The sequence below is a fragment of the Rana temporaria genome, chromosome 8 (assembly GCF_905171775.1).
Source record: "Rana temporaria chromosome 8, aRanTem1.1, whole genome shotgun sequence".
Classification (NCBI taxonomy): Eukaryota; Metazoa; Chordata; class Amphibia; order Anura; family Ranidae; genus Rana; species Rana temporaria.
In genome coordinates this window covers 71,002,386-71,028,230 of record NC_053496.1, presented here as the reverse complement: position 1 = coordinate 71,028,230, position 25,845 = coordinate 71,002,386, and the positions used below count along the sequence as shown (strand labels likewise).

The 25,845-nt window shown below is 38.7% G+C and overlaps 1 protein-coding gene across 2 annotated transcripts in view; it reads left to right on the top strand.

The window, feature by feature from the left end:
* ARID5B (AT-rich interaction domain 5B) overlaps positions 1-24,557 on the top strand; it is a 368,024-nt gene extending 343,467 nt beyond the window's left edge. For both annotated transcript variants that reach the window (XM_040361996.1, XM_040361998.1), the window contains 2 exons: positions 10,295-10,487; positions 21,705-24,557. In XM_040361996.1, coding sequence (XP_040217930.1) covers positions 10,295-10,487; positions 21,705-23,834 — 2,323 coding nt within the window. In that variant the 3' untranslated portion in view covers positions 23,835-24,557. The remainder of the gene's footprint in view (positions 1-10,294; positions 10,488-21,704) is intronic.
* The last annotated feature ends 1,288 nt before the right edge of the window (positions 24,558-25,845 follow it).

Genomic DNA, 25,845 nt, shown 5'->3' with positions numbered 1-25,845 from the left:
TGTGTGTGTGTGTGTGTATATATGTATATATATATATATATCTCTCTCTATATATATATATATATATATATATATATATATATATACACACATACATAAACACACACGCATACCCCACTTTTAAGTACACAATGGAGTTTATTACTATCGCTGGAGAGTGCAAAACCAGGCTCACTTCTGCATAGAAACCAATGAGCTTCTATCCCCAGCTTGTTCAATTAAGCCTGGTAATAAAACCTGGAAGCTCAGGTTGCATATTTTGAGTTAGTGGAGGTCTAAGGCTCGAATTATTGCTCTCGCTCTACTGATTGTGGCAATACCTCACATGTGTGGTTTGAACATCGTTTTCATATGTGGGCGCTGCTCACGTATGCATTCGATTCTGCACGCAAGCTCAGCAGGACAGGGCACGTTTAAAACCTTTTTTTTTTTCTTATTTAATTTACCTTTTATTTTTTTAAACATCCCTTGTAATAGAAAAAAATGCATGACAGGACCTCTTGAATATGATATCTGGGGTTCAAAAGGCTTTAGATGTCATATTTACACTAAAATGCAATAAAAAAAAAGTCTCTTTACAAGCTATGGGCGGAAGTGACGTTTTGACGTTGCTTCCACCCTGCAATGATATGGAGACGGGTGGAGGCCATCTCCCCCTCACTCGTCTCAATACCAAGCCAGGAGAAGGAACCGATCGCCTCTGCCGCTACCGACGGCTCCGGCATTGGAGGGTGGTGGGTGGGGCCCTCTCCCACCGCTGATGAATGTAATCTTGTGATCTGCCACAGAGACCACATTTATCGGAAAGCAGACCGCCCGCCAAGGAAGACAATACCAGGGTTATGGTAACTAGCTGCTGCCACCATAACAACGGTAATTTTCTTCAAAGTACCAATGTAAAAACTACGGCGGGCAGTCCCGAAGTGGTTAAGAGCTCTTTCTTTTTATATATTGCACGTAGCCTTCAGCAGTACATTGTTTATTGAACATTTTTGCACCACACACTTACTATGTTGACATGCACCTGCTCCATAGCGCTCCATGCTGCTTCCTTCCAGGTAGGAAAGCTCACACTATTCTTGTCACAGAGGACCAGTCAATCAGACAGCTCGGCTGAGGCTGCTGTCAATCAACCTACTAGGGGAAAGGAGGAGCAGGAGAGGGGTGTTCCACTGTAGACTTCTAAATGTGTGAACACATGGGGTTGGTTTACCAAAACTGTAGAGTGCAAAATATGGTGTAGCTCTGCATAGAACCCAATCATTATTTTGTTAACACTTAATTAAACAAGCTGACATTAAAAGCTGATTGGCTACCATGCACAGCTGCACCAGATTTTGCACTTTCCGGTTTTAGTAAATCAACCCCATGCTATTGTAGAGACTTTTGCCAGGAACATGCACACAGAGGTGGCTCCATTGCCCCCCCTAAAGCAAGACGTGTGTGTGTGGGGGGGTCCTTTTTTGACAGACGAAATACAACACAACTACAGTCTTTGAAAAAAACAGACACAGCAAACCTGGTAGGTGCATTAAAGGGCTTAAGAATAATTGAATGCATTTGCTTCTTCTGTTAATGTCTTCTCTAATAGAAAAAAAACCTGCTTTATTATTTTAAAATGTCCTGATTTTCTCCGCTCCATTAACTCCCCCCCTCTAACCTTTGTATTCTTAAAAGTCCTAGAGCCACAAGAAGTGAGGGAAATCCTTTAGTTGACACAGAAACTAGTGTTCCTATTGAAATATTTTTCTCTGTTGTTCTCGTCTTTCAGTCCCAATCACAATAGTTATCAGGACAAATAGTGAGAGTGACTCTTCAGAGATACAGACAGCAATTTACAGAGAGCTGAAAGGGGTTCTAAGCCCCACCACTCTATTCAAAAAAAGAGAAAAGTTTTGGTTTTGCATAAAAGTTATAGTGCATGACTCCGAATGTTAGTCTTTTATCACCATTTGATAGGAACACGTTTGCAGCTGTTGATTATCTTTCCATTGGAATACATGCTCTACAATGTAAAAATATTTTCCAGGAGGCTACAGAGCATGTTAAATTAAGTTATCCTATTAAGCTGATAATGAGGATTGTGAAATGTAATTCACTTATTGTGGGGTTTTAAACATTTAAGATGAGACGAACAGGGTGAAGTATTTTCTTTTTCATTGCTAGAATGTAGAGCTTTAATGAGCCCTAAATGCTCTCTGCTGCTCCATAGGCCACAGCGGTCATAGTGCTATAAGCTCAGTTTGAGCACATTGTGTATTCCTGTTGACTTTTTTTTTACTATTTTCATGTAATGTTAGCTATGAAATGGTTATCAGAATTTGATCTCTGGCCTATGAATACACACAATGTTATTGACTCAGGAGACAGCTTCTTGCTAAGTAGTACCAAAGTAATTAATTTGAGACATTTCACTGGAGTATATACACTTTTTTTTATCTGGTTTTTACCATGCGCCAGGGTCAGTTCTGTATGACAGGCTTATCGCTGTATATATAGCAGCTTCACTTTACAAACATAACTTTTTTTTTTGGTGGCATTGGTGAGCCTTTATTGCAGTGTCCTCATCACCCCCCACAGGCCATAGAAATTGTGATCTACCGAGAGATGCTGTAAATCTCTCAAACAGTGTTTATTCTTTAGAACAGTTTATAGCACAATTTTTGTGCTATAACACATCATAGTTTTCCCTGTACATCAGTGTCTTCCGCCTACCTTTTACATCTCAGTCCACTGTTTACATTAGTGTCCTCAGCTCCCCCTTCACATCACAAACCTCTTAACATCAGTGCCTACAATCCCTCGGGAGCTGCCCATTCTATTATGTTAACAAGTGGGTGATTCCCGCTCTCTGTTCATATCTGCAGCATCTCCTGTCCCCTGCCAAGTTGGGGCCGCGGTCTGGACAGGACTGTCACTTGGACCGGGTCCAGACAGTAGTTTGCCATTTAGTGATTCCTGCTTTAGAACATTCAGAGAAGTGTGATTCCATCATTTCACTTTGTAGTGGGACCACACAATAGGCTTGGGTATTTTGGTTGGGATAAGTTTCTAAGAGATATTGAAGGAAAATTCATGTCGGTAACCATGCACAATGTAGTGTGTATCTAAGCAAAACTGTTTATTTTTTTAGTTTATAGTTTTGGATATAGTGGGAAGGGTTATTAGACTCTCTGGCAGGTTTTATTGCTGCATGTGTCCCTGTTGTGGCAATTCTCTTTGTTATGGCAACTATTGTTAATGGAACAAAAAGCAATGGAAAACCCAACATTTTACAGTTGTCATCTGAACAGGTAAGGGAGATCTAATAGGGACATTGATCCTGGATGTTGGCGTTTCCTCTCATGTTGGTGACACAGGCAGGAAAAAAAACTGATAGAAGTTTTAACCATTCCCTATTCTATTCAAAACATACCCACCAAAATTTGGCTATAGGCCCATACACACGATCAGACTTTTTGACAACAAATGTCCGACGGATGTGATTTTGTGAAAATTGGCTGAAAATGTTTTGCCATGTTTATGCAGAACAAGTTCACAGCCAACGCCCTTTGGACCAAAATCCACGGAAAAGTTAGATGGAAGCCCGATCGTGTGTATGAGGCTTAACATGCACTTTAATATTGCTGTTGGCTGGAGTCTCTCTTTAACGTGTTGCTAAACCCACAACAGTAAAAATCAGTCTGTATATGCAGCAAAGCATGTGTGTAATACTCACCGTGGAACCTAAGGGGTTAAATCTTTCCCATTGTGTTAAAAAAAGTGTGTGTTTTGTTTTTTGGGGGGAGAGTGCATGTGATCAGCAGAGGGCCAATCAGCACTGTCCAGGCAGCAGGTCAGGGTTCTTGCAGCCTCATGGGACAATTAGGGGAGAATGAAAACTCCTCTTACAAGCTTTACCAGACACTGATGGAAGTCCAAAGACTGCTCTAACTGCTGAGAAAATGTATTTAGCAGTTTATATTTACTAAAACTATTGCATTTCCATGTTCTGTGTACTGTGGGAGACCAGATATAGTGAATACAGGATCCTGGGTTTAGTAACACGTTAAGCTCTCCTTTTGTCTTACTTCTGTTATTTGCCCTCAGACAAGCATGTACAAAATTGTCAGTGTGTGCACCTTGTCTATCAAATCAGATTTAACCACTGAATACTGCGAGAAAACATACCAGTTCAAAGTACATTAGCCCATAATAACTGGCAAGCATTCATTTTGGTTTGGTCATAGTCGAGCGCTTGTTCCCATCAAACTTGCCCAACACAAGAACAGAGTAGTTTGTCCTATTGCTTTAGTTCACATGAATGTACTGGATCGGCATACACTGATAAAATTTGGCATGTTGCATACAATAAACCAATGCAATTTGTGTTAACAACAAAGCACACATCAGCAAGTGTGTTCTATTCAGTGTGAATAGTCCCTTACGTGTCTGTGTGGATGGTTGTTTGCATTGTGTGTGTTACAGAGAAAAGAACTCCCTAGAACTTCTTGTGTTCCATTCTTATTAAAAAAAAATGACATCTATACAGTTCTCAGAGCATGTGTAGCAACGTATCAGCTCTGCACTGGAAATGGTCCCTTAGATTGCATTATTATACCCCTTCTGGCAGCAGCACAGTTACCGTAATCATCTGCCATATTCTGCCTCTCCCCCCCCCCTCTTTATTATGTAAACATTAGCTGTAATATTGCAGCAGGAGGCAGGTCTTTGGCAGCCATATATTATTTGGTAAGCCTTCATAGAGGGAAGAGTTTACAATTTCAGCAGCTGTAACATGTTTAAACTCAGTTTGTAATGGGATCTGAGGATGAATATTCCCCATGGGCTCTGTTTAGCTTCATTACTGGCGAGCTGCCAATCCTTGGGCTAGAGAACATTATTCTCGTCTCTTAGCACATGCAATGTCAGAGCATGCTCTGTTAATGAATTTTTATTTTCGGAGCTCGCTGTCCTAAGATACTGTTTTGTCACACTTGTTGAGCTGCTCTAAAACATTGATCCTACAATTTAAACCACTCCTAAATGTGTCTATAATGTGTGTGTGGAATAACACATGTTTTGTCAATAAAGTTTTTTTTCCTCTGTAACATAAAACAGGAATGTAACTGCATGTTACTGGCCCCACGCAAAGCCATTAAGGACCTCATGATTCTGCTCTAGCAGGATTATGTAGCTGCCTTAAAACCATTAAATGTTGCATACATTTGTAAAAAGGCTTCAACGTGACCATTCTCTGACCTTAGTTATATGTAGATCTTGAGGCAGCAAAGCGCATGTTTAGCTTCACAAAGAATGAGCTAAGGGTCCTAAACCTATCATAGATGCCCTTTAAAGTGTATGTCAGGGCAAAAAAAAAAAAAAAATTGGTACATCTCTGCAGTGCAAGAACATTTCTGCCATGTTTTGTCTCTTACATGCTGCATATACAGAAAATACTGTACATTCAAATTCAGTAAGCTCCTAACCCTTCCTGTGGTGAAAAATGCTGCCTCTGCTGCACTGAAATCCCCAAAATGTGTTTGACTGTTCAGTTGTTGTCCTCTGCTGAACTAAAGAGAGCGTCACACTCCTCATCTCCATAACATAATAGGGAGGAGCTCTGAAGCCCAGCAGAGTAGAACTGGGCATGGCTGAAAACACCACTGCCTGGGATTTTAGTGTAGTGGAGGCAGCTTTGTCAGCTCAAACAGGAAGTTGGTACCACACAGTATTGTTAACAGGTTACTTTTGTACTGTAAGCTTTTAAAGAGACAAACATGGGGAAAATGTGCATGTACGACAGAGATGTTGTTTCTCTTTTTTTTGCCCTAGGCATACAATTAAAGTGGAGTTCCACCCGCTCATTTGCCTCCTCCCCCCTCTGGTGCCACATTTGGCACCTTTGGGGGAGGGGGGGTTGGATAGCTGTCTTTGACAGGTAGTCTGTCCTCACTTCTGGGAGTCTGGGCCGCAGTAAATTACGCCAGCAGCTTGGCTCCCTCCTCCTTCCCCCGCTACACTGCCAGATTCCCTTAACCACAATGGTGGCGGCAGCACCCAACAGCTCATGGAAACATCAGCTGCAGTGCCGACATTGCTGGACTCCAGGACAGGTAATTGTCCTATTATTAAAAGTCAGCATCTGCAGTATGGCTTTTAATTTATGCGGCAGTGGGTGTACCTCCTCTTTAATGTATATTTCAAAGATTACAGGAAATTTATTGCTACCTGAGACTTATGCACAAGGTGTTTCAGCAGAGTCAAAGTTTGTAATTAGTGGTAGTAATGTTTCCTTTCAAGAACGATTAAACACTGTGTATATTTACCAAATTTTTATAGTATCTACAGAAAATAAACTAAAAAAAAAAAAATGGAAACTAAAACAGTAGGTAACAGATATATAAAAAATAACATACAACTAGAGGCGCTCATGATCTTATGGTATAATTGTAGGCGATTCCGATGTTCCAGGTCTTATATATTAGCCTTGTTTACCAAAAGAGACATACTAGTACATCTTTAAAGTGTATGTCCGGGCAAAATATTCAATACACTTTTTTTTTTTCTTAATACATCCCTTAATATGGACTTTCATACAATCACCTGTTTGTTTGTTCCCCTTCCATCTCCGACGTACTACTTATTGATCCTGCCAGTATGCCTTCCTGCAGCTTTTTTTTTGGTGTGACAACACTGAAAAAGCTCTTTTCTATTTTAAACAAAAAAGTCACCTTGCAGCACTTCCTCTTGCCAACTGAGTGTTTTAGCAAGGAGAAGGGCACCACCAAGTGTGGTGGAAGTCTCTGCCTACTGGCCCTACAGGTGGTGGCAAGTAGAGGCATAGAAATTGCATGATTGAATTAAAACAATTACACAAAAAAGTTTTTTTTTTTTTTTTTTTTTATTTAAAATTTTGAAAAATGTAATGATGATATTGGGTTATCCATGCACTTGTATATATTGCCTAGGCATTTACTTTAAGTAAAAATTCACTTCCAAAGAAATGGCTAACATGTTAGAAAAGCTTTACTTCAACTAAATTAATTTGTCTTTAAAAAAACAGAATGTTCTCTATAGCAGCATTCATATTTTGAAGTCGCTGAGTTGTGCATTAATCCTACAGTGAGTCATTAATCATGCCAAATGCATTTGGAGGCAGAAGAAAAAGAGAGAGATCATCATTGAAGTTGAAACTGAGAATGTAATATAATCCATCTCTCCTAATTATAACACGTTTATGTTCTCCTTTAAGATCAAGAACTAAGGACTGCAAAACAGATTATAAAAAAGAACATTGTTTGATGTGTCATCTATTTGTCAGAGATTTCAGTTGCCTGTAAAAGAAAGGAAAAAAAAAAGTTTAATTCTGATCAGCACGATATGTTGGAAATCCTATTGTGGTGTTTGTACAGTTTTTCAATTGCTTATGTTTTGGCTGATAATGCAAGAAAACATATTATTGTCAGATGTTATTGTTTTATGGATTACAGTGATGTATCTGAAATACTAAAAGGCATATTTTTATAATACACTGGGCTTCATTTTAGGATATCTGAGAAGAGGTGAAATAAAACTTTTATTTGATATGTAGGCTCTGTGCCCAAAAACACAACTTATCTTTTTGTCATGCTAATCCTTTGGCTTTAGTAATTTCTCAGCTACTGACCTGATATAAGAATGTAGAAGCCCTATCTGTGATGTCCCCATCAACCTATCTTGCTGTGCAGATTTACTGCACAGGGTTCTAAAAGAGAATCCCCTTAAGCTACTGAGTTTTTTTTGTTCAACCCAGCGTGTTGAAAAAACGGTCTGCTCTGGTCAGAGCCACTGTACTAACTATGCAAAGTTAGTGCGGCGATCTCCCCCCCCCCTGCAGAGTCGTCGTGTTCTTACAGCTGGACGGCCCCATGCCAGAACACTCTGATTAGCTCTCAGCCATTGGTGAAGAACGCTGATCGGGAGTCGGTCAGTTGCTGGTTTTCCAGCATGCTCGTCCGACAGAAGCCGGCTTTTGTCGGATGGACCAAATGTTGGACTTTTTTTTTTTAACCGGACGATGTCTCCCAACATTCGGCCTGTGTGTATGGGGCTTAAAAATAGTACCAATCCAAAACAATGTTTACCTGTTTATGGGATGTTGCATAGCATTTGATTAACTGGTGTTAAACAGAACAGGCACTTTTCATGTTGATGTAACAGGGATAAATGCATTGATGTTGGTGGTGTAATAGGCAGTATGGATTGCATTGGTGATAGAACAAGGAGTGATTCCATTGGTACTGATGAACGCAGAATATTAATGATTGGGGTTGTAACATAATAGGTGAGGTTGAAAAAAGACTCAAGTCCAACCTATGTGTGTGATTATATGTCAGTATTACATTGCGATTGGTGAGATCCAACAAGAAAGGCAAATGAACAGCTGTGCTTGTGGATACAGTATATGATCATTTGTGACTGATGCACTTATGCTAGGTGACACGATATAGTATGCTTGATCAAAGGAAAGTGCCAAAACAGCCTATTTATTAAGAGGCCTTTGCAGTCTATATCTGCCAACACTTTGATTAGATGCTGTAGAGTGGCACATACAACTTGCAAAATTAGGCTAATTAATTGGTTAAATACTATGGGGTTGCTTTGCTACGGGAGTTGAGAATCTTCACTAAATGAATTGTAGCTTTGTTCACTTTGAATACCCAATCATGTGTACATAAATTAAACATTATTTTTTTTCACATGTTTTAAATAAAAAAAAAAGTGAATTCTACTTCCAAGTGAGTGAAGAGTCAACTTCTTAACCGCTTCAGCCCCGGACCATTTTGGTGGTCAAAGACCAGGCAACTTTTTACGATTTCAGCACTGCGTCGCTTTAACTAACAATTGCATGGCCCTGCAACGTGGCTCCCAAACAAAATTTAAGTTTTTTTTCCCCCACAAATAGAGCTTTCTTTTGGTGGTATTTGATCACCTCTGCGATTTAAATTTTTTGCGCTATAAGCCAAAAAATGTGTCAATTTTGAAAAAAAATCTATTTTTAAATTTTGCTATAATATCCCCCAAAAATATATTTAAAAAAATTCCACAGTTTAGGTCGATACATATTCTACATATTTTTTGTAAAAAAAAAAAACTTTAGACACCATTTTGGGATGATTGTAATTTTTACAGCAAACAGTGCTAAAAAAAATGCAGATTCCTGTAAAAATTACACTGGCAGTGACGGGGTTAACCACTAGGTAGTGCTGCAGAGGTTAAGTGTTCCCTAGGAAGTGATTCTTACTGTTAGGGGGCATGGCTACACGTGACAGAACAGGCATTCCCCTGTTCTGCCCTTGCCGACCGCAATCCCGGAACATCAAGTTCCCGGGACCCACAGCAGCACTCGCGAGCCACGCAGGGGCGCTTGCCCGGTGGGCGGCAAATTTAAAGGGACATACCTGTATGCCAATCTGCCTGCCCATGCCATGTTGTCGACGTAAATAGTCGTGTGGCGGTCGGCAAGTGGTTAAAGGGTAACTCCACTTTTGTGGGGGAAAAATAGCAAATAAAGAAAAGATAACACAAGTCATATTGTCAACCGAATGTTATTAAAAATTACCTTTCCTTTCAATGTTTAGCCACTGTAATTTTCTGAGAATACATTGCAATATGACTACCTGGAGTTGTTCTGTACACAGACTGACCCCCAGAAACATAATTTACTGCTTGTGTGATTGACTCACCATTTTTCCTAGAAGTCTGCCTAAGATACAAGTCAGACTTCAGGCATCCCTGCAACAAAAATGTCATCTTTGGTGAGACACTCCCAGTAGGAACACATATGTCTAAAGGGATGCAGGCCCAGCAGATTTCCTCATTGGAGCCCTGCATATCTGATAAATATTTATGAAACCACTCCCATTAGACCCACTCATCACTGAGGCTCAGAAGAACATACAGGGACTACTTCAGAATAACAAAAGGGAGGAATCTGCTAAAAAGGTTGTTATAATCAATGCAATGTACATCGATCACCCAGAGGGGAATGTTTTTGTTTTTTCCCCCCTCAACAAAAGTGGAGTTACTCTTCAAGTAAATCAGCCTACATGTGTCAGTGGTCCAAACACAAGCTATTCTCTTTAAAAAAAAATGCATGCATCCAGTTTGTATTTGGTTTTTCCTTTGAAGAGAAAAACTGAAAATTTCTAAATAAATTTGTATTCAATTTAACCACTGTGAGATTACAGGATATGAAAATACTTTGAAGTGTATGTTCAATAACTCTTCACAAATATAGATACGTAACCAATGTTCTCTCTTAAATCTTTAGATTAATACTGCCGTATGAAAGGTTTCTCAAAGGAGAAGAGGACAAGCCGCTACCTCCTGTGAAGCCTCGGAAACCTGATACCAATTCTCCAGAAGTGGAGACAAAAAACAAAATTTGCATCAAAAAAGGGGTTAAGCAAGAAAGTTCAAAGACAAATGAAAAGGATGCTTCTGGTGGAGCTGAGGAAGAAGAGGTAACTATTGATTCCCTTAATCATACAAATAACAAGCAGGTGGCATTGTGGGAGAGATTCAAAAATTGTTCCTTCTGATCCTGACAAAACTGTGGAGCTGTTGGGCAAATTAGGGCATTTATACATGGCGCTCAGCTGTTACATAATATAGCTAATCCCAACACAATTTAGGAAATTATGATCTGTATAAAGGGATCTCAATCAATCAAAAAAAGTAAGTACACCCCTCACATTTTTGTAAATATTTTATTATATCTTTTCATGTGACAACACTGAAGAAATGGCACTTTGCTACAATGTACAGTAGTGAGTGTACAGCTTGTATAACAGTGTCAATTTCCTGTTGCCTCAAAATAACTCAACACACAACAATTAAAACCATAACCATTTGAACCGCTGGCAACAAAAGTGAGTACATCCCTTAGTGAAAATGTCCACATTGGGTCCCATTAGCTATTTTCCCTCCCCGGTGTCATGCGGCTTGTTAGTGTTACAAGGTCTCAAGTGTGAATGGGGAGCAGGTGTGTTAAATTTGGTGTTATCGTTCTCACTCTCTCATGCTAGTCACTGGAAGTTCAACATGGCACCTCATGGCAAAGAACTCTGAGGATCTGAAAAAAAAATTGTTGCTCTACATAAAGATGGCATAGGCCTACATTTCCCATGATGCTCATTCATATGCACTCTGCAGTGTAGTGGAGCAGGTGTGCCATCACTGGCCTAGGCTATAAGAAGATTGCCAAGATCCTGAAACTGAGCTGCAGCATGGTGACCAAGACCATACAGCGGTTTAACAGGATAGGTTCCATTCAGAACAGGCTCTGCGACATATCCAGAGGTTGTCTTTGGGATTTAGATGTATGCCAGCATTGCTGCAGAGGTTGAAGGGGTTGGGGGGGGGGGGTCAGCCTGTCTATGCTTAGACCATACGTCTGCATGGCTGTCGTCCCAGAAGGAAGCCTCTTCTAAAGATGATGCACAAGAAAGCCATGGACATGGATTACTGGTAAGGATGAGCCGAATAGCCCCCGAGGTTGGGTTTGCAGCAGAAAATGCGAACAGGCAAAAAGTTGGTTCGGACTCTATTAAAGTCTATGGGACGTGAGCATGAAAAATTAAAAGTGCTAATTTTAAAGGCTAATATGCAATTAATTGCCATAAAAAGTGTTTGGGGACCTGGGTCCTGCCCCAGGGGACATGTATAAATGCAAAAACAGTTTTAAAAACTTCTGCTTTTTCGGGAGAAGTGATTTTAATAATGCTTAAAGTGAAGCAATAAAAATGAAATATTCCTTTAAATGTCGTGCCTGGGGGGTGTCTATAGTATGCCTGTAAAGTGGTGCAGTTTTCCCGTGTTTAGAACGATACCACGGCAAAATTACTTTTCTAAAGGAAAAAGTCATTTAAAACTGCTTGCGGCTGTAATGTATTGTCGGGTCCCGGCAATACAGATGAACATCATTGAGTAAAACGGCATGGGTTCTCCACCCCTCCCCCCCAGTCCATTACCATGCACTTTGGGGGACCCTGCACCCAATAAAAAAAAAATGGCATGGGGTCCCTAAGGCACTATATATTCTGAACATCAGTATATATACTATAAGGCCTGCCATGTATACTCTGCAGAAAATTGAGCCTTAGGTGGTGTTGGTACCAGAACAGTGTAAGCCCTCACAGTTATTCATGGTGGATGCAGGAATGGGCCCTGCTGTGAAACATTAGATCATGAATTGTAATTACATGCCCCCGTTAATCAACTGCACTACGGCTGCACTGTATTGTGTACTATGTACACCACCAGAAGTGTGGTAGAAACAGTACACCACGGAATGCAATGTAGATATAGGCTACACTGGATGCAGAGTGTGTGTGTATATATATATATATATATATACATATATACACACACACACACACACACACTAGACTGACTATTATATACATCTCAAATAAACTGCCACTAACTGAATTACCTGCCTGCTTAATCTATATCACACTATCCATCCACACCAACAACACTACACAGGGCCACCGTGTAGGCAGCCTTATATAGTGTGGGGCGTGGACTTGGTCCCCCTGAGCTATGATTGCCCAAAGGCACCCTGCCTTTGGCCAATTATGGCTCTCTTAGCAGAGGGCGCTGGGATTGGCCAAAGCATGCAGGCCAATCATCATACAGCAATGTACTGTGATCTCGCAGTGCATTATGGGGCATTCTGCGGTGCTCAAATTTTCTGCGATCGCCCCATAATGTTCGCTTTTCGGCCAACACCCGATGTTCGAGTCGAACTTATGTTTGACCCGAACATCGAGCTCATCCCTAATTACTGGAACCATGTCTTGTGGTCTGATGAGATCAAGATAAACGGATTTGGTTCAGATGGTGTCAAGCGTGTGTGGCGGCTCCAGACCTAAACTCTATTGAGCATCCTCAAACCGAAGGTGGAGGAGCACAAGGTCTCTAACAACCACCAGCTCTGTGATGTCATCATGGAGGAGTTGAAGAGGACTCCAGTGGCAACCTGTGAATCTATGGTGACTCCCATGCCCAAGAGGCAGTGCTGGAAAAATAATGGTGACCACACAAACTATTGACACTTTGAGCCCAATTTGGACATTTTCACTTAGGGGTATACTCACTTTTGTTGGCAGCGGTTTAGACAATGGCTGTGTGTTGAGTTATTTTGAGGAGACAGCAAATTTACACTATTATACAAGCTCTACTCACTACTTTACTTTTGTAGCAAAGTGTAATTTCTTCAGTACCATCACATGAAAAGATATAAAATATTTACAAAAATGCGAGGGGTGTACTCACTTTTGTGAGATACTGTACATGGAAAGCTTAAAAGATTTCTGGCAATTTTATTAAGAGGGCAAGAAAGATACATTTTATGATTTGTAAGGAAGTGATCTGCAACAAAGCACATTGGGGAGCTCTGATCGACATGCGTTGTCATGTAGAGGTGCATAATGATCGAAAGTGCTAGGTTGTAATATACAGTAGTTAGGGGGGGGGTTCTAAAGTGATGATGGCTTGCTCTTCAAATTAAATAATTTCCCTTTATATAATCTGATTGCTATGGGCAGTTATTCTTAACCAAGCTTTTATAGGCTTCAGCAGTCTCTCTATTGGCAAAAGTGGCCTGTAGCATCAACTGTTAAACAGTAGGAGACAGCTAGTGTTATATTATGATTTTTCTTTTTTCATTATATTTGACAGAAAATGACATTTCATTTCGGTGTTATTTTGTACAAAATGTAATGTACATTTATAAATAATGGCATAGCGGTTAAGCAGTATACAGCCAAGTACTGGCTGTGCTCTCAATATGAATGAGAAAAGTTAGAGGAAAATCATTTCTGAAAAGAAAGAACAAATAAATCTTGTTTATGGATCTTGCTTTAAGTCTTATTTACAGAAAAGAGAACAAACTTCTGTCAGGGATAATTCGTCCAAACAGCATGTAATATATATTTCGTTAAAGAAAACCTTTTTAACGTTTCAGTAGTAGTCTTAAATATGACCCACCTGTTTCAGGACCTTTTCACACCAGAACAGAGTGCAGGAAACATTTTGTGCGCCACATTCAAAATGTATCGCGGTGTACAATCTGCTGCAGGTGTCATTGTAATCCTAATGACACCTCAAATGCAGGTCACAAACACAATTTGTTTTCCTGCACTAGATCACATGGTACTGCAGTACCATGTGATCTAATTACAGTGTTTTTAACCAGTTCTGAACCACCCTGTAGCAGATTTACTGCTACAGGGCAGCCTTCTTGTAAATCATCCTGCACTTCTGCCTACAGGGGGCACATATGTGCGGGCCACTTCTGCTGTGATTAATAACAGCAGAAGCCAATCTGCTGGCACCCGCCAATTGTCGCCAAAACACACAGAATGGAAATCTGTAAACAAGGCAGATCTCAGTTCTGACAGGGAGAAGGAATGGATTTTGCAAAGCAGCCCACAAATGTCACAAAAAAAACTGGCTAGGCACATAGTTAACCTGTTGCTCACCCTATATGTTTAACCCCTTCCCAGCCAGTGTCAGTATTATTATACACAATTTATATAGCGCCAACAGTTTACGCAGCGCTTTACAATGAAGAGGGGGACAGCACAATTCAATAGAGAAGGGCCCTGCTCGTAGAGTTTACATTCTAAAGGAGTGACGGTGCATATTTTTAGTACTGATCACTATATTAGTATCACTGGTCCCACCGCAATATCGCAGTCCTGCTATACAAGTCATTCATTGCCTCCATTATTAGTATAAATAAACATTCCATAAATATATACCATAGTTTGTAGATACTATAACATTTGCGTAAACCAATCAATAATATACAATTGATATTTTTTTTTTACTAAAAGCATGTAGCGGAATACATATTGGCCTAAATTTATGAGTAATAGTATATATATATATATATATATATATATATATATATATATATATATATATATATATATATATATATATATATATATTTTTTTTTTTTGGAGAGATAGCAGTTTTCCTCTTCTACAGGGGTGAGTGGTTATGGGTAAAACAATAATGTCCAGGGCTTTTTTCCAGCGGGAACGCAGTTCCGGCACCTCCTGGACTGACTGTATGTAATGGCAAGGGGTGTGCTGCAGGGTATTAATGCTCACCGCTGGGGATCTATTTTTGCAGGGTGTGTCTATTGTTGCTGGGGGGTCAGTTGATGCTGAAAGAGCTCTACTGTTGGGAGAGGGGTCTATTGTTGGCAGTCAGAGAGTCTATTAATGCTGGCTGTGCAGAGATCTGTTAATGTTGCCAGGAGACTATTGTTGCTGGGGAGGAATTTTGTTGTTAGAGGGATCTATTTTACTGTTTTTCTTGATATCATTACCAAATTCCATGCAAATTACTTAGCACAACAAAATTATACTTGGTTAAAAGGGGCGGTACTGGGAGGTGGGTAGGGGGCATAGACAAGGGGTGACTTAGAAAGGGGGAGTTCCAGCACCTATTGTCTGAGAAAAAAAAGCCCTGATAATATCTATTAATTAACAGACAAATATACAAAGATATTTACAATAGCAAAATTGTATATAAAAATATACAAACTGAGTGCTTTGGGCTGGACCTCCCTGCCACCTTACCCCTTGGACTCTTGGTGGGATATATGGCTGCAAAAATCCTTGTTTTTAACTGATGGCGGTTGTTTAGGATATTAGTTATATCCATATGGTCAATGTAAGATCGTTACAATAGCAAAATTGTATACACAAATATATATGTGTGTATACAATGTATCTATTGTAAATATATTTTTGTCTGTTAATTATAGATATTATTGTTTTACCTATAACCACTCACTCACCCCTGAAGAAGAGGAATAAAGCTATATCTCGAAGTGTTGGCTATACTCCGTACTTGAGTATTCCACTACACAGAGCAAGTTGTTATACGTTTTCCAATTATTGTGTACCATACTGCCCCCGCATTGGTTGAGGTGTTTCAACCATACATTTTGAATTTCCTGTTTTAATAAATTTAAAATAATATATAATTCTATACATAATTTTTTATTATTTTGCAGTGTATGCCCTTCAGAGGATTTTCTTTGTAGCTGGTCTAAATTTAGGGATGTGAGCATTCCCGCCTATATTTCTTTACCATCGGCATTTCTTCAACTTTTTTTTGTTCATAGTGCAAAAAAAAAAAAAACAGTGGTGATAAAATACCAAAAAAAATAGTTATATCTGTTGGAAAAAATTACAAATTTTATTTTGGTACAGCATTGCATGACTGTACAATTGTCAGTAAAGACAACGCAGTGCTGTATCGCAAAAAAACGGCCTGTCAGAGGGTAAATCTTCTGGCGATCAAATGGTTAAAATTAGTGCATGCACTACTTTTGGTGCCATCCAGTGCGATTTCAACCTATTCAAATGACTGGTCTGAAAATCACATCGCACAGGAACACAGCATGCATTTCTGTGCAATTTTGGTGTAACGCTTACAAACACAGCTAATTGAAAAATGCAAAAAAGAGGAGCATATACACATAATGTGTATACACACTTGAACTTGTGTAGTCAGACTTGAAAGGAAAGATGAAACTCTGATGTTTACTTTATTACCAAGTTGAGTGTTCTCATTTTAACGTGAATGAAATCTTTTCTAAAGGCGGATAATCATGTGATCATGTGCATGCTTGTGAAGAGATAGCAATTCCTTTCATGGGCATGAAACATTTGTGCTGAACATAGGATGTTTTCTTAGCATGTGAATAGTGAAGGGGATGTTTAATTTGCTTCAGAACATTGAATACAGATGGAGAAGATAAATCTTTAAAAGCTGCATTCTTTATTCTAAAGTTCATCGTGTTCTTAAAACTCCATCTTAAGTAGGTTATTCTTGATTGCTCAAAGGAGCGTCTGAGAAAAATTGTAGATGTATAGTAAGTAATGACAGTCTTAAGCAGCAAAGATAAATATAGGTTCAGGTTAAGCAGCTCCACAAACATTTGTTTAAGGAAGGACAATAATACTTGAGATATTGTATAACAAAAGGTTTCATTGCTGTGTCTCCGATTTATTTAGGCACAGAATTTATTAATATTAAATAAATCATTTTAAGCATTTGTCATGTCGATTACAGCCCCTATATTTTTGTTACAACATTGGCTACAATTCCAGGGATTTTCTGTATGTAGAACCCAAATATGCTGTAGTGTTTAGTTCACAGACAGGCAGGTTACAGTAAAGGAAAACTACTGTACTATGCTGTAACGCCTAGCAACTGAGAAATTATTGTTTAGGGCCTCATATTGTAATAGCTATAGGCCATAAAGTTAAATTTTCCACTAAGGTTTGGCTGCTAGAGATCCAATAGAATTCCACTCATGACACAATGGGGTTGATTTACTAAAGGGAAAATCCACTCTGCACTACAAGTGCACTTAAAAGTGCTGTAGATCTGAGGGGAAGCTATGCTGATTTTATCATCCAATCATGTGCAAGCAAAAATGCTATTTTCCTTGCATGTCCCCCCCTCAGATGTACAGCAACTGCACAGATGTCTGTCCAATTCCCCCCCAAAGTCGGACTGAAATCATGCGAGTTCAGCTGAACTTGCACAATTTCAAACCTGCCCTCAGTGTGAACCTAGGCTTTAAAGTCTTATTGATGGAAAATATAGCGTACACATGCAATTTTAAAGCTTGACTGTGTGTATTCATATACTCATTGCAACCCTCTTTTATATTGTGTGCCCTACAGTGTATTTTTTACGGAAAAATTGCACTTGATAAACCATTATGCAAATGTTATGTGCCATAAAAAAATGGAACTACCACTATTTTATTCTCCAAGGTGTCTTTCAGAAAATATATGTTGGGGGTTTAAACTAATCTTCAGGCCTAAAAACATAAACGGCTCTGGCATGAAAAGGCTCAATTAAGCAACAAACAATAATTAACCCCTTCTTCCTGTAAGCAGTTTTTGTCTGTTGTACACAAGGTCTGACTTTTGACCATGCAAAAGTCCGTCGGAAAGATAGAGAACAGGTTCTCCATGTAAGGTCTGTCGTACTTCCGAAAAAAAAGTCAAATGGAGGCTACACACGGCCGGACTTTCTAAAAAAAAAAGCCAGTCAGACTTTTTTTCCTCGGGAAGTCCGGCCGTGTGTACGAGGCATTACTGTCTTCTTTCCATTGTTGTTTTTACATACAAAACATTACAAAATAAATATTTTTAAACCCTTTATTGAATTTCTAAATAAACATGATCTGCACCAGATGGTTAATTTTAGTGTCGTGATAAACAGGAATAATGAAAATAAACTTTGTATCCAAAGTAACCATGATGTATTCAGAGAATGAATTCAATTTAAAAGTCTGCTTCAAATCTGTGAGTGAGTAAAAAGGGGACATTTAATTAAAATTTTGCCTTTTCTTGCTGGTTTAACAACAAAACTATGACATTTGTAAACAAAACTTGTATACTAAACCACAGGCTCCTCTTCAAAGTTTAGCATTAATAATCATTCCATTAATTTATAGTTTGTGGTAATTACTCATCAACCCAGAATTAAACTTCGCTTCACTCTTCAGCATGTGTATCCACTTAATCTGAACAATCCTTAAAACAAACTATAGATTAAAAAAAAAAATAACATAGTAGGTGTCAATTTAAAAAAAACAAATCACAAAAGCTGGTTTTAAAAAGAAACAAATGGTGATTTATATTTTTAAATACTACTTAATTCCACCCCCAGCTTTGCTCACCAGTCTGGTATTCTCGTGTAATTGAATAAGCTCTAGAGACTACTGATAAAGCAATACTTATTAAACAACTAATGATGGCATTCTGAGTGAAAAGAGCTGTTATTAGGAAGAATAGAGTACATGGCTTAAAGAAAAAAAGTGCATCTGTTAAAAATATAAAAAAAAAAGACAGGGAATTGAAAGGATGCAATGTGAAAATGACAGTGTCAAAACAGACGTGAATCATTAGCTCTTTTTTGAATGTAATGACCAGCGGTACAGTATTTAGATAATGCATTTCTTTATGTTGCTCACTCTGTTATCTCATCAGGGGAAGAAAATAATAAGATTTTACACAATGATTTAAAATGGCTTCTTCTCAAGGGAAAGACAGCAGCCATTGTTAGGCCTGTCAGCCTGCTGTATTGCAGACAGAATGGGCCATTGACCCTTGGGGTCGGAGGTTACATCACGACATAATGGAATGAATAGCAAGAATGATATCAAATATGCTGTATGAAACAGACCTAAATCAAAAGCCAAACTGTATTGCTATTTTAACTGTAAAAACGTTTTCAGTTATTAGACGCATTTAGTCTTTGGTAACATTTTAAGTGGAAGGTACAATAGAAATGTTTAATATTTGAACATTTAATTGGTGGTTTTTAGATAATACACTTTTCTTTTATTGGTCATGTACCTCTTATTATTCCCCTCCTCAGTCCTTCTGAGAACAGATCTCATTGGGTCTAAACTGACCCATTGTCACCAATCAGATTGTCATGAAGTTAAATTGTTTGCTACAGGGCAGTACAGACAAGAATTTTAGCAGCGTGTTAACGAAACAGGCCAAGTAGATTTGTTTGTGCGGGAGATACAGGGTCTCTGTAGTGAATGTGTTCAGGCATTTACGCACTGAAACCAAGTATTGCTGACTATGTCTACATGAATTGGACTAGGAGTTCTAAATTTGTGACTACTTCAGACAAGAACCGACAAAGTGACAGGTTCCTGTGGGAATCGACTCCAATTCGTAAAATAGTTCTCTGTTGCACAAAGACTGTTAAATGAACTTACAAAAAAAAACGTACCAGAACACTTTGTATCACAATCTATAGGTATGCATTAGCAAAGCGTCAGTCTCACGTTTAGGAAAGGTACAAATAGTGTATGTGTAATAAAATGAGTAACACAAATTATAGTGTTGGCTGAATAAATCTCCCAGTAAACTGCACACTATCAGTTTTTAATTAAAAATATGTATTTCTTTGTAGCAACTGGTACATATGTGTTAAACTGGAAGACAAATGGCTGCATTTGTGGGTGACATCAATACGTTTTAGAATGGGAAACTACTATATGGATTTTCTTCTTTGAATTGTTACTCAAAACTTCTCCCACACATCCACATGGCAGATTTCTTATAACTATTGTAAAGTTTAGCTGATCTAGTGTTTTGAGAAGTTAGCCATAGATATTTTTGTAATGCTGACTCAAGTACCCATACAACCATTAGATAAACATTTTAGTTTGTGGTATATCAGTATGAAGAAATTCATATCCTTGGGGTATAGAAAGCATAAATAAAGCTGAATTTAATACAAACCCAAACCAAGCAACAATATATTGTCAGCAAAAATATAAAAAAGTCTATTTATTCACTCAGCAATTTGGTTATATAACTTGCAGCTTGAATGGTCATTGGCAAATGTGATGATTAAAGAGAAGCTTTACTTATTTCACAATGGGTTAGGTGTTTGTATGTTTGAAACTAAAGGGGGAGCTCAATGCACATGTATGACTTGCAAGAAGGGATGCTCAAAACCGAATATTCAACATTTGTGTGAAGCCCAGTGGTTTTGCATAAACATGATCAAAACCTATTGCTGTTATCTTTTAATGTTCACAAATGTAATGGGGCGCTTCCTCAATTTTGGTATTGTGATAAAAGTGTCCCATCTCATTAAGTTATGTGCTAGGAATAGAGGGCTTAGGGATCAAATTAGAAGGTATTCACAGCATAATGTAAAAACATCAAATGCATTACCTGCTGGCTACCGATTATAGTCTGACTAAAAGTGTTAGATTATTTCATCAAAATGATGGCCATCTGTACAAAGACACTGACTTCTTCTTGCATAATAAATGTGAATGAGATAGGTAAAAAGATGGCTTCAGCTCCTTGTTCTTCACTTGTAGAGAACGCTTCAGATGCATTTTGCCTTTTTCAAGGCTTAAACCAGTCTCAACTTGGTCCTCAAGGCACCCCAACAGTTCATGTTGGCTTTCCATTATTTTTTCACTGGTGATTTGATCATTTTTGCTGCCTTAGTAATTACCACAGCCATTTCATCTGGGGGAAATCCAGAAAACATGACCTGTTGAGACTCATTGAGGACTGGAGCTGAGAAACACTGGCTTAAACTACACGTATGCCCCAAAAAGGACAAAACGCATCTGAGGAGTTCGTTAGGTATGGAGAACAGAAGGTGAAACTTATTTTACCCATCTCATTCACATTTATGCAACAGGAAGGTGGTGTGCAAACAGCTACTATTTTGTTGAGGTCTACTAGAGCCTGACAAGCTGATCTGGTCTGTCTTGCACCAATTTTGTTTTCACATTCTGATACAACTGACAGGTTTGGGGGGTATATAAGTACTAAAGTGTTTATTCCTAAACACTTAAACAACTTCTTCCCCCAAAACAAAATGGAAATGACTTCCATATGAAATTGTGGGCTGCACTGTGGTCCTCATTCCTTTCAGTAGTTCCTCTATTTTGTATCCCCAGACTATGGAAGCACTTGGCAATGCAGTCTGTACTGGGACGGTCAATAAGCATTTGTTGTTTAAACTGAACTTGATCCTGGTTAACATTACAAGCAAATTTTAGCTTGCGCAAAATAAATAAAAGTGTATTCTTTATTCTAATAAACTTTATTAAAGACATCCATTTGTTTTTTTAGGCTTCTTCACCAGAAGAGGAAAATGACCTTGATGTGGATGAGAAAGGCGTGTCGATTGCCTATGATTCAGATGAGACCAAGCCATCTGTAGAGTGTTCTGATTTAACAGAAGAAAAAGAACAAGTACAGGAGTCTGATTCTGACACATGCCATGTGAAAAGCGAAGATAAAATGCACTCTGAACCAATTCCCGCTGACTCATTCACTCATGTAGTAAAAGAGATTAATTCTAGTCCGGCAGATGAACAACCACAAATGACTATCGAAGATTCAACCATAATAAAACAAGAGCAAAGCAAACAAGAATTATCAGACCCATCTGAAAGGGATGCCCGAGAAGGACATTTCAATATGTTTCCCACAGTTCAGCTACAGGTTCCACATGAAAACCACATAGAAGATGAAAAATTGCCTGATATACCAGATTATATTGCAAATTGCACCGTAAAGGTAGACCCATTGATCTCAGAGGACCTGAAGAATCCTCTAGACAGTGACATTTTACAAAATGCACTAAAGCAGAATCCCAAAGTGTACTTAGTGCAAACTATGGACGTGTTAAAAGAGAAGGACACATCATTGTTAAGTGAAGAATCATCATTCACATATACACCTTTGTTGTACTCAAGGGGAAACCCAGGAATTATGTCCCCTTTGGCAAAAAAGAAGCTTTTATCACAGGTTAGTGGAGCCGCGCAATCTGGAAGCTACCCCTATGGTTCACCCCCACCCTTAATTAGCAAGAAAAAATTAAACTCCAAAACCGAAATGTCCCCACCTTTAGTACATACTCATTCGTTATCAAACGCTGAAACCATGCCAATAAACAGACCATCAGTGATACAGCACGTTCAAAGTTTTAAGCATAAAACATTAGATGATAAAAAGAACTTGACTGATCCTTACAAAATCAGTACCATAAACAAAGCTGACTCTTACCGCTCTGACTTTGCAAAACACCAACAGAGTGTGCTTGCAGAGTCATACTCCTTGAAGTCCAGTATGCTTGAACATAAAGAGCAGATGGCTGAGAAAAGAGCATCACAGCACTCCAACTTCCTGGAATTTTACTCATCACCTCATCTACATAGGCTTTACCGACAAACAGAACACCATCTTCATAATGAACATCCTTCAAAATATCATCCTCGGGACTTGTATAGAGAATCTGAAAATATGTCCTCTCCCAACAAACATCAAGAGAAGCTTCACTACCATCATTCTTTGCACCAACAAGAAAAACAGAATGTAACTGATCACATCGATGACCAACCAACTGATTTGAGCCTTCCCAAATCTATGCACAAGCACACAGCCAAATTATCAGCATCTAACCTCTCTCATCAGTTGGTGCAACAAGAAAGCAAAACTCATAGTCCATTTCAGGTCCCAAACAACAAGAATATGGGAATAGACTGCAATCCAAAGGCCTGTAGAGTTTCACCAATGACAATACCAATATCCAAAAGACACCACGAGTCTGTTCACAGGTCATTAAAGACACACAGTGTAAGACATGAAAATGTAAGAAAGATGGAGGGCCTTGTTCATCCAATTACAGTTGGCAAAGTCAGTCCTCAGAACTTTGGAACCTTACGGCCATTGAAAAGAAGCTCAGAAGAGCTAGAAGGTCCAATCAGTGAGAAAAAAATAAGAGCTGTTTCTCCTTTAACTGTGTCAAAAGAAACACCAGGGAAAGAGTGCTTTACTGGCCAAGAGGGTGAAAGCAGCAAATCTGTTCATGACAATTATTCGAGTATGATGGAAAGTCACAAATATTCATTGTCCACTCCAATTTTTCCTGGCATCTACCCAGCAAGTATATGTGGTGGACTCAGCACGCATATACCAGCTGCCTATTCCCATCCACTACAGTACTTGAAAAACCAGAGTGTGCTTTCACCACTAATGCAACCTTTAGCCCTTCATTCCTTGATGATGCAAAGACAATATCTAACTAACTCCACAAACTCTCAGCAGCTATATAGACATTTGGCTTCAGGAGCCCCTGTAGGATCTTCATATGGTGACCTACTACACAACAGTATCTACCCTTTAACGGCAATCAATCCCCAGTCCTCTTTTCCATCCTCCCAACTGTCCTCTGTCCACCCCAGCACAAAACTTTAAGCAACTTCCCCTGTGGCAAAATGTCAATTCTTTTAGCTACATTCCTTGCCTAGCACAATACTCTGCATAAACACTTGTCTACTGTGTGAGCCACAATATAACTTTACACGTACTATGTTCAGAGGTAAGAATGGATTTTCAGGTCCCACTTGTACTTTCACAGTTTTTATAATGGGAACAGCTAAAGTTTGCACACCATTTTTAACAACATTATTCAGCAAAGACCATCTAATGTGTTGCACTCTTTTGTGTAAGGTGGCTGAAAACGTATTGGTTAAAATTATGGAATACGTGTACACCCCCTGGAGGATGCGCTTTTGCTTTGTTATCATTTTGTTTTTTACTGTTTAAAAGTTCAATCAATGCAATGTATAGTAACAAGTCAATCATTTAAAAAAAAAAATCTTAACACTATAATGGCCGAAAGTAAACACTGTTCAATCGACTGTACATATCTGCTCTTAAAAAGTACCCATGTCACACTGTCTGTTCACCTAATTTATGTGAATTAATCTTTCAGTTGATTTATGTGCTTTTTTTATCATTTTTTTTTATTAAACAAAATACGTGTTAACTGCAAGGTCATGTTGAGAAGTTGATTGAGTAAATATAAATATATATATATATATATCTATGTTCAGGTTTTTAAGTTCAAAGGCCATCAAACCTAAACTGAAGACAAGTTTATATATAAAATAAAAAAATAACATTTATGGATACAAACACAATGCTTCTTGCGTTTATCAGCATTAAACATAACTGAGATAAAGTTCTGGTACTGCGATAAGAGAATCTTCATGAAAAGCTGATGTACTACTTGGTCTCTCATACAAAGCTTTAAACTGACTAGGTGTTTAAATACACTTTAAAATGACTAACCGTGACATTCTGTTTGCTACTTTTCACATTTTAGATTTACAATTCAAAGTGTATTACAGGCATACCCCACTTTTAAGTACACAACGGGACCAGAGCATTGATGTAAAACGAAAATGTACTTAAAGTGAAGCAATGCCTTTTTTCACTTCTAGGCTGTAGTGGGGGTGCCAGGGGCTTTAGTGGGGGCATCAGGGGAACACTCGCATGTAAATAGGCTCATCTGATGCAAGGGGGGCCGCTCCAATCCATCCCCCGGACATCGCGCTGTGCACAAAGGACAGTGCTATTGAGAGGCTGGATGGCATTCTGTGGCTGACAGGGAAGCCTGAGGGGATGTGATGTCACCGGAGGTGGGGAGGAAGCCAGGATACAGAAAGAGCACACTGGAACTGTTCCGTCTAATGCGGGTGCACGGCGCGGAATATTTGTACTTGTGAGACACTTTACGTACACTCGCGGGCATGTCCGTACTCGCGAGTGTACATAAAGTGAGTGTCCGTAAAGCGGGGTATGCCTGTATTTATATCTGTTCAATAAGTGAAAAAAAAAAATACAAGTACAGGTACACCTGTACTGAAATTTGGTCACCTGAAATCAGCCAAATTTTTATATGTTTGTACTGGGCTTACAGTAATAAGACTAAAATGAGTATTACCAATATACTTATATTGGTAAGAAATAGCGTTATATCATCTAAAGACACTTAGATTGTTATATAAGACAACAAACAGTCTCGTTAAATAAGATTTGTGGACAAAATTGCTTTACACATATTCCCGATTTATTTATATTTTTTGTAATTCTATCTTTGTATACCAACAAGAGTGAGAACCTAAAATGCTTGAAAACACATTCTATTGAGTGTATGAGTATTATCACTTTATGGTCTACTTCACATTTTGGAGTTCTGTTTTGTCAGCATGTTTTTGGATCTTAGGTATTTAGAATCTTTTTTGCTAAAGAAAGTTGGATGATAGCAACAGTACTGCCAACATTGTATATATTGGTACAATACTATGAAATCTCTGCCATACGTACACATTTTCCTCTTTTCATCTTATTAAAAAATATGTCAAGTACACAGTTATATTCGGGGATCTGCCAGTGAACACCTAACTTCATATTTAAGCTG